Source organism: Vulpes vulpes, chromosome 11 (assembly GCF_048418805.1).
Source record: "Vulpes vulpes isolate BD-2025 chromosome 11, VulVul3, whole genome shotgun sequence".
In the NCBI taxonomy this organism is placed as follows: Eukaryota; Metazoa; Chordata; class Mammalia; order Carnivora; family Canidae; genus Vulpes; species Vulpes vulpes.
In genome coordinates this window covers 78,891,614-78,903,940 of record NC_132790.1, presented here as the reverse complement: position 1 = coordinate 78,903,940, position 12,327 = coordinate 78,891,614, and the positions used below count along the sequence as shown (strand labels likewise).

General features: G+C 37.1%; 1 protein-coding gene across 7 annotated transcripts in view; it reads right to left on the bottom strand.

The window, feature by feature from the left end:
- Nucleotides 1-12,327, bottom strand: part of NEK11 (NIMA related kinase 11) — a 235,215-nt gene that overhangs the window by 158,910 nt on the left and 63,978 nt on the right. For all 7 annotated transcript variants that reach the window (XM_072726830.1, XM_072726832.1, XM_026015522.2 and 4 more), the window contains 2 exons: nucleotides 2,211-2,275; nucleotides 1,107-1,233 (listed from right to left, as the gene is read on the bottom strand). In XM_072726830.1, coding sequence (XP_072582931.1) covers nucleotides 1,107-1,233; nucleotides 2,211-2,275 — 192 coding nt within the window. The remainder of the gene's footprint in view (nucleotides 1-1,106; nucleotides 1,234-2,210; nucleotides 2,276-12,327) is intronic.

Below are 12,327 nucleotides of genomic sequence, written 5' to 3'. Positions count from 1 at the left end.
AATAGGGTAGGTAATTTGGAAAAGACCATCAGGGTAGAAACAGGCTAACAATGAAAAAGAAAAAAAAAACCAACAACACTGTAGAACCCAGAAATGAATAATCACAAGAGTGAATTGAAAGGACAAAATGGATTGCTATCTGCCATAGCCAGACTAATGTTGACAGTGTTCTCTCCAACTTGGCAGGCACCAGGACAAGAACATGAGTGACGACCCTTATGAAAATCCAAAGGCATATCCTCTGTTGTGCTTACTTTTCCCTAACGACAGGAAAGGTAACTTTCAACTTTATCCTCTTTAGAGGAATGAAGCAGACATAATCTTTCACATCGCTCATCTTTGAAAGCTCAGAACTACTTCAGTTGATTTGCATACAATAATTATTTACTTAATTAACAGGCTCTCAGCTAGACTGTCCTTTCAACCCTTAACAAGCCGAAAATTATATGATTCCTCTTCAAAGGAGAAGAGATTTTCCCTAAATAGGATCTATTGCTAACAATAGAATACAATTTTCCACATGGCTTCTGGACTGAGATGTAAACTGGTTCCATGACAAGGAATGAGAAATTCCTTTGGTACGAGAGCTCAGATAAATGGAGAAATCTCAGATGCATCCACCATTGAAAACCTATAATTTTTAAATTGGAGTTTATTCTTAAATGCTAATATTTTCAATAAAAATTTTTTATAAGCAACAGGAAGAAAAAAATAAAACCATACATTCCCCACAGAAATGGAAGTTAATCTTAAAGAAATAAAAGCACAGTGTTTAGGATTACAAGTACTTTATTTAATAGGCCAGCAGAAATCTATCAACATTTAGTGTTTACGATACATTAAGAATTTTCCCTTGTGGCTCAGGAGGAAAAAAAATACAAACCAACCAATTAACCTATAAATAAAGAGAATTTTTGAAATCAATATAATGGAAATAATCAAGTTCCAAATCCAAAAAACTTTCCTTTACTCTGGTCAAAGAATGACTCATCCTTCAAAAGGATAAAATGAGTGGATGGAGCAAGTAAATGAGCCTAAAAACAAAACGCATTGTTCTCAGTGCAGCAGGTGTATACATCATCTGGACTAGCCCGCTGCCCACTCACCAGATGTCCGACTTTGTGTTGTAGCCTTGGTGTTTCAGAGCCTCCGGACTCATGTAATGTGGAGTTCCTGTTAAAGTGGTAGCTAGATCACAGGATCCCATTAGGAGTCGAGAAACTCCAAAATCTCCTTTTTAAAAAAAATGTCATTTTTATGAATACTTTAAAATGATGAAAATCAGTCCAGAAACTAACAGCTGTCTAATTTGACAATTTTAATATGCTATGACTCATACCATTTTAAAGGGAAAGAAAAGAAAAATGATATATTTTAAATTACACAATGTTGGCGAATAGCATTAAAAACATAGATCTTATAGGAGAAGGAAGACTGAGCCAGGAAAGTGAATTATGTAAGCTAAAGCTTTTTATTTCTGGAATTATGGAGAACCAACAACTTGAAACAAAAAGCTATTTATTTCAGGTCTGCCTAACAACAACAAAAAAAGATTCTAGAAGGCTGAATATAAGGATTTGCTATTTCATCCAAGGGGGTAGAGTTCATCCTTTATTTATAATAAAGAAAAAATTTCAAGTAAAAGACCTGAGACTTTTCAAGAACATGACTATAAATATTTGAATCCATTAGCTTCTCTTTACTCCTCTAGTTTAACTAGCTACATGCTTTTAGGCTTTCCCTAAGGACATCTTAAAGGAAGAATAAACAATCCAGTAACTGTTATGAGTGGAGGTACAGTTCTAATGAAGAACTAAAAATTAACAAATCCATGATACTAATATTTTATTATCCATGATCACTGCTAATTGCTTGTGATAAAACAAGTGGGAAACCTGCACTAATTAATAAAGCTAGTAAGACAACTCTAACTACTTGCAAAGTGTCTGACATGGAGTAGGAACTCAGAAATTATTAGTTCAATCTATGAAGTACATAGCAAATGACTTACACTTCAATTTATATCAGATACTCTGAAACAAAATAATTGGGTTTTGTTGGCTCCAACCAGGTAGAAACAAAAGTTTCAGAAGTTAAAATACACCAGTGATTAACACTTCTAGGTACTGTATCGTTCAATGCTATATACTTGATAACACCTAGAATATATTCTCCCACGTTTCTGGAACACATATGTTTTAAAATCATACCAATTTTAAGCAGATTGTTTTTCAGAAATATATTCTTCGATTTCAAGTCTCGATGAAGTATCTTCCTACAAAAAAGCAAAAAAAGGACATAAAATTTCATGCAAAATATAAAATTTTTTATTTTTATGTATGGGTATATGTGAACTGGTAAGTACACAGTCCCATAGATGTATGTTTCAGTGTTTAAAAGCCGCATATCCACAGGATTTTCCAATTCCCCTAAGGAAATAGGAGTTTAAAAAAAAAGTTTAAAAGTCAGAAGAACATGTAGTTGGGAAAAGAGTGATGCAGTTTACACTATTTCAATAGGCCAAATTTTATTATGTTTCATGATATAGTACTGTACCTACTAATTATACACTCAGTTGATAGATCAGTTATCATAAAGCTTTGTAATCTATTATATATAATCTATTACATATTATATATTATATATAAATATATATTATATATTAAATGTATTTCTATAATATATATTCTTATAGAACATATATAGTTATATATTCTATAAATTTGTTATAGATAACCTATTACATATATTAACTCCAAATGTTCAGTTTTTATGTATTTGCAGATATAATAATGTTGATGATGATATTTAATGATAGATAACATGTATAAGCCAGCAATATAAATTACGTCGGTTAAGACTTTTGTTTCTGGAACTATAGAGAACTGGACAACTTGAAAATGTTTACCTAAAAAACACCAAGAAATGTGGAATAAAGTATACAAATATCTTTACATATGCACATCGAAGCTTACAAGAAAATGAAGCAAATCCCTGAGGATTTATGCAAACAGAAAACTGAAAATCAGAGTAGGCTGTAGGTACTGATTTCTCAGCTGCCCTAAGGGGTTGTGCTGAGCCCAGTAACCAATGGACTGGATTTAATGGTCTCACAGAAACAAGAGCCAAGACCTTGAGCCCATGTAATGTGAAGAATTGGAATATATAGATATAAATGTTGGATTCCCATATGTGGTTCATACCTTAACTGAAAGAATGACCTAAGAAACATTCACTCACACGTAAACAAAATGACAAGAAAGTTGATCTGTATAGGTCTGAACTATTGAGCAGAGAAAAAAATCTCTCTCTTCTTATTTCATAACCATATCTCTCTGCTCACTCACATTTGGGAGTCAAATATGCATTAGCTGTATGGCCTCAGAAGTCCCAAGCCAAGAAATTAACATAAAAATTGGTTCTCAACTGCTTATACCCTCTTGGGGCATCTGGCAGAAACAGATGCAAACTAAGAGTCAGCAGATAACACACAGAGAAATTACACTCCTGAGATTTTCAGATAATCTAAAAGGATTCAAACAATAAAATAAGTATATTTTAAGAGATTAAAATCATAAAATAAGGAAAGAGAATATCAGATAGAAAAAGGATACTCTCCAAAAAAAGATAATGCTGAGGTGAAAAACAACCAAATAGAACTTCTAGGGGGAAAAGTGATTAAAATAAAAAAAAATGCAAGAATAAAACCTCAGCTTCTAACTATGATGGAGTAAACTCATTTCACATCAAATTTCCCACTTTCCACGGCTGTACAGAGGACACGTAAAATTTGAACAATGTATAATCTGAGTAAGACTCAGAAAAACAACAACAGGTCTTTGAAGATATCAGAGATCAGCTAAGGCAAACTAGGACAGGCAAGATTTGAGGAGCCAAGACCCTGGAAAGAAAGGAAATTCTCTGAGCTGAGCCAAACACTTTACATGGTGTGTTCCTCTCAGGGCAGTCGACAGAAGGAGAATTCCCTGACCTTGAGCTTGCAGCACTTTTCCTGGGTTCAGAGTACAAAAACTACAGTTCAGAGCTACAAAGGCAGCCAGGACTCGAGGGGAAAATTTTCCAGCAAAAAAGGGAACAAAAGAGAAGTGAGTCTGACATGCTACATGGCTTGTACTCCTGGGGCACTTAGTGAATCCTATGTTATTCAGGAGGAGACATTAAGGAGAGGGCGGCTGCTAAGAGGTTAGAAACTAAGCAGAGCTTTTAGGAGATTCACAAAGATGAAAGAGTCTTGGAAACCCTCAAAGGCTATTTCTCACGTATAAAGGCAAACCGGAACTAGACCAGCCTTCACAAAATTTGAAAACAGCCTTAAACCAACTCAGTCCCTGATTGATTCAAGGTGATCGACCCTAACTATAACTACCACTCAGAAAAAAATTAGATCCTCCAGAAGAAGAGTGTATCACCCAACAGCTCTAGACTATTTCATGTATATTGCCCACCATTCACTCAAAAACCAGAAAAAGAAAGCAGAGAAAGGAGAAAAAGGTGTGTAACAAAATACAATGGTAGGAATACATTCCATATACTGTTACTCATAGTGGACTAAAATCATGAATTAAAACACAGAGAAAAAGGACTGTTATAAAGAACACACACACAAAAAAACACATGAGGACACTGGTTGAAAGCAAGAGGATTGAAAAGAAATTCCAGGCAAAAGAAAGTTGGTAAAAAGCAGTATTAGGTAAATTAAGGATAAATAGTATTACTACAGGGGCACCTGAGTGGTTCAGTAGGTTAAGCAACCAACTCTTGATTTTGGCTCAAGTCATGATCTCGGGGTTATTGAGATCAAGCTTGCTTGGGGCTCAGCTGGGGCTCCACACAGGGCATGGACCCTGCCTGAGGTTCTTTTTCTCCCTCTCCCTCTCCTCACCTGCATTTCGCCACCCTACACATGCAGAGGCACTCTCTCTCTCCCCCATCACCAAAAAAAAAAAAAAAAAAAAAAAAAAGGAGGAGGGTATCACTACAAAATGAATAAATCAATAATTTATTGGGTATTTATTTATGTTTGTTTGTTTGTTTATTTTGAGGTGGGGAAGAGGGAAAGAGAGAATCTTAAGCAGGCTTCACACCCAGGGCTCAATCTCATGAACTTGAGATCATGACTTGAGCAAAGTCAAGAGTTGCACACTTAACCAGCTGAGCCACCCAGGTGCCCCAACTGGGAAAATTTTTAAATTCTGTACTTGTGTGCAACTTATGACAGAAGTTTAAATACATTATGAAAAATTAATAAAATTTAAGGAGAAATTGACAAATCCACATAGTGGGAAGTTTAACATATTTCCCTCAGTGATTTATAAATTCAGTAGACAAAAAAATTAATAAGGATATAGATTTTAGTAAGACAATTATAGATTTGAAAAACACAATTAGCTTGAGCTAATACACATAAATTGAGTATTTCATCAAAAAAACTTAAAAATGCATGTTCTAAAAATGCATGGAATATCTTCAAAAATCAATAAATAAGCATCAACAGATTACAAAGAATCAGTATCATACAGTTCACTCATAGCACACATATGGTTCAATGAAGTTACATTAGAACCCTATCAGGTGCTTAGAACAGTGCCAGGCATTGGCAGTGACTGATCAAGACAGACACAGTCTCTGAGTTTATGAAGTTTTCTGGCAAGGCAAATAGGCAGAAAACAACCAAATGAGCGCATATATATATAATATGATGTCAGCTAACATAATGTTATTAAAATATAGTGAGAAAGGGGATAGATACAGGGTAGGGAGATGTTAGTTTATAGCTGAGATCAGGTGGTCAGGGAAGGCCTTAGAGAAAGTGACATCGGAACAGAGATGTGAATGAAGCTATGGAATGGTTGTAGTCATTGTTACTGTTACCGCTCAGATTTTATTGTTATTGCTACCACCAATATATCAAAAGGGAAGTTGGGTGAGGCTATCAAGCAGAAATGAATGATGAATTATAGGGAATGGTTTAAATTACATCATCCTTCCCCCTCACTCTTCCAAATCCCACTCCCTGTTCAAGACCCTCCTGGACCCCTACTGTTGGCTGAATCAAGAACAGCTTCACATTTGGAGTCTTCCATTTCCAGCCTTCTCTTCCACCTATTTATTCACACACACACAAAAATCTAATGAAAGAATAAACATTTAGTTATATATTTGAAGTACACTTTAAAAGGGAAAAAAACTCAAGAATAACTATAAGCCAAGAAAATATGGGCTAAGAAATTGTCACATCTCCGCTGAAGCCAACAAGGCACTTGCTTTATCTTAAATACAGCACACATGCTTCTTCCTTTATGTCACTGCTCATATTAAAATGCCTTCCTCTTTCATCTCTGCCTCTCAGAATCCTGTCTGTCCTTCAGGAATGTATTGGATACAAACGTCATGTACCTCCTTGGAGTCCCTGATTATCCCCTTCCTTCCAAAGACACTGGTACTGGAGGCCAATTAGTCACTTGTCTGGGGATGCCAGACCCTCAGGTTCCTGCCACATCTGGACTAGGATGAAATACCACATTGCAGGACATGGAATCAAGCATACCAACTGGCAGTGTAAGTAACTAGATGACAACCTAAATGTGCAAGGGAGTTAACTCCTTTGGAATAGGAGACAAGAGGAGAAAGAAGCTAGGCAAACAGTTTCTCTTTTTCTCCCCAAGACATGCTACCCACGTGCCTATAAGCCATATGAATATCCCTGCCAAGCAACCTGCTATTGTCTTTCTCCAGCTCTTTGTGAATTGACGGCCAATACAGTAACACATAATTCTCTGCTTCACATCCTCACCTCCGTTCAATCTGTCCTCACTTTCATTAACCTGGGTCTACACCATCCAAGGCAGGTTTCAATCCCTGCCCTGGGCTGTTACCTAGAGGCCCAACCTTTGGAAAGGATTCCACTATATATATCACTTTCTGCTAATTCTTAACCACCATTCCTTCTACTATCAGCAGGTTAGATATACTCTCCTACTTCTGTTCTTCTTTTCACATCATATTCTACAATTGACCAATCACGCTTGCAAAATTATAAGCTCTACAAGATCTGTATTCTACCTGACTATATTATTCCTGTAACCTATAAACATTTAATTAAACTGGTAGGTTAAACTTGATTGAATCCTTGGGTTTACATGTGCCTGAACTTTTCAAACCATTTTTGATTGGCATTTTTCCAAAATGGACTATATAATTCCCTGACTTCACAACAAAGGATATTTTTTAACAATTCATGATTATAATACACATCAATTGCTATGGTATATCGCCAAGGCCATATAGGAGACCCCAATTTGAGAGCAGTATCCCTGAGACTTAAGCTGGGAACAGGGATGTGGCTTTATAAAATTAAAATTTGCTCTTGAACCCCTAACTTAAAAGCCTTCCATGGGTCTGCACTGCTTCCAGAATAGATTGTTAAATCCTATATGTGACCTATGAGAAACTAAGACCTGGTCATACCGATGCCTCCAGTAGCCTTGGCAAAATCTCAGGCCAAGAATGTATAATCTTTTCTTCTTCCACACTGTTCTTTACTCATGGTAGAGGCTCAATAAATGTACATTAATTTTAGAAACATTATCCTTTGAACAAAAATGAGTACCATCTTGTGGGGCTCATTTATTAATCTGAAAAAACAATTAATGAGTGCCAACTACATGCTATGTGCTATATACTACATAACGTGAAAAATACAACAATTCTTAAGACAAGGCCATGTATCCCATAATGCTTACAATCAAGTTGGAGACATAAAGGAAAAGTATACAAATAACTATAAAAGATGGCAAAAGGGAACCCAGTTCTTATCACTTTATTAAAAATTATTTATAATTATAGTTACCAATATAGACATTCACATTCAGAAGCAAACTTCTCTCCAAACAAATGCCTGCTCTTGAATATACATGCCCACAAAATTGTACTGTTACCCGTTAATGCTAGAAATATCAGTTAAAAAAATAATTGATTTTTTACCATTACAATTAGTGGTGATACAGGTGTAACAATGTTACCTTGGTACAGTGGTCAGACCTCAGCCATCCAGAGTGAAACTGTAAATCATGACTGAGGAGCAGCACCAAAGAAAAGCCATTCAGTTAGTCCATTTACTTTACTTCATGGAAACAAATGGCCATACGTTCTAACAGGGAATGCTATTAGAATTGTACATAAAGCGAAGAATTGAGAATGATGGCAGGAGTTTCCTCTAATTCAAATAATCTTTATCTCCTAAAGGCTTCAGAGAATTAGAGGGGAATAAGGAATGTTTTCAAGAGTGGAGAGGAAATGTTTTCAAAAGTGGACAACACAGGTCTGGGCCAGTTCTTTTCAGGGCAAATAAATAACCCCCAGTGCTTACCTAAAGTGCTATGCTACTTGCCCTTACCTACCGGACTGAGGAGGGCCCAGCCTCCCCAGGACTCATGGGGTTCTGTTATCAAGGGAAAAAAGCAGGAGAATGGTCATTGTGTAGGTGCCCAACAGTTCCTGCAATACCAAGAGAACCACAAGAGTGAGCATAGAAGAGGACAAATTTTATTTAACCCTCTATTTGTTACATATAATTGTTTTGCCTTAAATCTTTAAGTAGCCAACATCATACTTACACAGAGCCCAGCTCTAGATGTTGTGGGAATATAAATTAATGAACAAGCCCCACTAGATGGTATTCATCTTTGTGCCAAGGATAGTGCTTTAAAAATCAACATATATTTATTGAGCGTTTACCATGAGTAAAACAGAACTATCATACTTTGTAAGGTCAAACAGACCCCAAAAGACTCTGTTCCTACTCCTAGGCTGTGTTACCTTGGACAAATTATCTAGCCTCTCCAAGTCTTGATTTTCTCATCCCTCTTCAGTCCAGTAGATAAGGGCAATGAGGAGGGAAGGGAGTAAATTTGGCGGGTATTATGGGAAATGTACTGAGATAATTTCTTTTTCCCTTTAAGGGTGACCAGTTTAGGTATATGGTATGACCAAATTCTGGCCAATGTCAAAGTATAATTTTCAAAAAGGTAAAATTATGAATATCATGAAAATATAAAATAATCATGTCACAGATTTTTCATTAATCGATGAAGGATGTAGACACAAGGATGTAGCAAATGGCCTGATGCAGGAGATGGAGGCAGGAGCTCTGCTGTGTACTTGAGCACAACTGTCTTCTAATGTTAGCCAGTCACTTATCTCTCGGGCCTCAGGAAACTTAAAAATGAGAGAACCTATCACTCCTAGAGACATGGTATGGGACATAGGAAGTAATAGATGAAGAGCTACTCTGAGCTCTTTAGAAGAAGGGTTTTATATAAATTGCCTGTATTATTAGTCACCTTATTATTTCTCGGATTTGATTTTTTAAAAGATTTTATTTATTTATTCATGAGAGACACATGATTAATGATTCATTAATCAATGAGGAAACTAGTAAGATGTTAAAACAGAGTCAAAGAGTCTTTGACAAGCTAAAGTATTTATAAGAGGATAGCTAGGTTAGGTACAAAACTGGATAGTAGCCAACAGGGCCATAAATCAGCTCCCCAGAGTTATCTGATCTATTCCAATGAACAAAAAATATTTGCATCTCTTCTAGACAAAAATATTCAAGTTAATCTCTGACTCTATGGAGTTATAAAATATCCCAGATGATAGGAAATTAAGTCTGGTCTCAGGGTGGATGGCAAACTCTTCTTACCAAAGGTACTGGCATCAACAGTAACTTCAGGAGAAAGGAGGAAACCACCAGTAACACCACAAACACCATAACTTCTTTCTGCTTTTCCATCCTCAGGAATTCACTGATGCCACCTCTCAGGACATATTTAGCCATTCTAGCACAATACCTCACCAAGCTGGCAGGGAAACTGTATGGGCTGCCAGGTGATGAGGCAGTCGTCTTAGGGAAAGTGCCCCAGCTCCAGTCTGTCCTCCACTGTGAAAGCATCAAAATCAGCAAGGCCTCAAGATCACCAACAAATGGGTTCTCTGTGGAAAGGCAGCCCCATCCCTCATTTTAAAGAATCCAGGCTAATTGGACTCTTCCCTCTTCAACAGGAATGACTTGAGGTTTTTGTTTGTTTTGTTTAGTGGTCTCCAAATTAGCACTGGGGGGAAAAAAAAGATGAGCAAGACATTGTTTCTGTCCCCAAGGAATTCCCTTATGCCCAATCCTGTGGCATCCAAAGAAGACGCTGTTTTAAATATTAGCTGAGGGGATCCCTGGGTTGCTCAGCAGTTTAGCACCTGCCTTTGGCCCAGGGTGTGATCCTGGAGACCCGGGATCGAGTCCCACATCAGGCTCCTTTCATGGAGCCTGCTTCTCCCTCTGCCTATGTCTCTGCTTCTTTCTCTCTGTGTCTCTTATGAATGAATAAATAAAATCTTTAAAAATAATAATAAATATTAGCTGATTAAAAAAATAATAATAAAATAAATATTAGCCGATTAATTGGACCAAGGAGAAGAAAGGCTATAGGATTGCACTTTCAGAGACCAGACAGTTCTAGCTTTGTCTAAGGTTCCAAAGTCCCTCAATTACTGGACCAGAATATGGAAGCTTGAGTGAGTTGGTAAGGAGCCTCAGAACACAAACATCTTTAAAAAATGTACATCCTTCTTGTGTGCCAGAGGTTCAGGCCCACAGGGAAGAATGAGTTTTTAGTGCTACATTCTCAAGATAGCTTATAGTGAACTGTGAATATATTCAGCTTCTGGCATCATTATTTATAAGTGTTTATGCCATATGCCATACATTTAGCATATTACAAATGTATAAATAAACCAAATTAAAATAAGTATAGGACAGCTCCAAAAGAGTAAACAAAATCTTTGTTTCTTCTGTAACCTAATTTTTCTTAGCTCTTCCAGGGACTTCTTGATCTCTTCTGCTGATGTACTGTATTAGACAGGGTTCTCCAGAGAAACAGAACCAAGAGACTAGAATATAGATATAGATTTAGATATAGATAGATATGGAGATTTATGATAAGGAGTTGGCTCATACAACTATGGAGCCTGAGAAACTCCACAATCTCCAAGCTGGAGACCCAGGGAAGCTGGTGGCATAACTTGGTCTGGGCCTACAGACCTAAGAACCAGGGGAATTGATGGTCTGAGTCTCAGTTTGAGGACAGAAGATAAGTCCCAGCTCAAGGCAGGAAAAAGGGGATAAGTTCCTCCTTCCTCTTCCTTTTGTTCTAAATGGGGCCCCAAGGGATTGGATGGTGGCCAACCACATTAGAGAGAGCAATCTACCGAGTTCACTGATTCAAATACTGATCTCGTCAGAAACACCCTTACGGACACACTCAGAAGCAATGTTTAATCTGGACACCCTACAGCCCACTCAAGTTGACACATAAAATTAACTATCACCTGCACTAAAATAATTTGCGAGGCATTTGCAACAGAGGAACAAAACCTAACTTCCTCACATGTATTGTTTCCAAGATACTTTTCACAACTTATGCAATCTATATAATTTTCAAAATACATTTTATTTATTTATTTTTTTAAAAGATTCTACTTATTTATTCATGAGAGACAGAAAGAGAGAGAGAGAGGCAGAGACACAGGCAGAGAGAGAAGCAGGCTCCCTGCGGGGAGCCCAACGCGGGACTCGATCCCAGGACTCCAGGATCGCGCCCTGGGCCAAAGGCAGGTGCTAAACCACTGAGCCACCCAGGGATCCCCTAGATGGATCTATTTTCATTGGTTATGGTTTAAAAGATTTGATTTGAAAGCTGAATGAAGCATTGTGGTAGGCTGTACTCTTGTTCCCAAATAGTCACACCCCTTCCGGCTTCTAGTGAATGTTCCCTTCAGGAGGGATAGGCTCCTCCACTCTTCTGACATTGGGTTTGGTCATGTGACTTGCTCTGGTCAATAGCAGGTTAGCAGATAGTATTTCTGCTAACTCTCTTGCTTTTCCATCTGCCATGAGAAAAGCATGTCCCACATGGGAACAGCTCCTTCAGTTTTGATACCGGAATGGGAAGACAGGTAGAGCTGACTTGCAGCTGATCTGCAGCTGCCAACATGAGCAAGAAATTGTTGCTGTAAGCCACTGAAATTGGGGGTTTTTCTTCATACAACATGACTTCCTTCAGCTGAAAGTTTTAGTGTCTTATTCTCAAGGAAGCTTTTAGTAACACTTAATATTCTTAGCTTTATATATCATTATTTCTAAGTATCTATACTGTATGCTAATAGAATCATTCTTTTGGATTTAGATTGCTTTAAGAACAGGTAATTAAGATAGTTTATTTTTTAATTAATTATTTTTAAAAGTTTTAATTC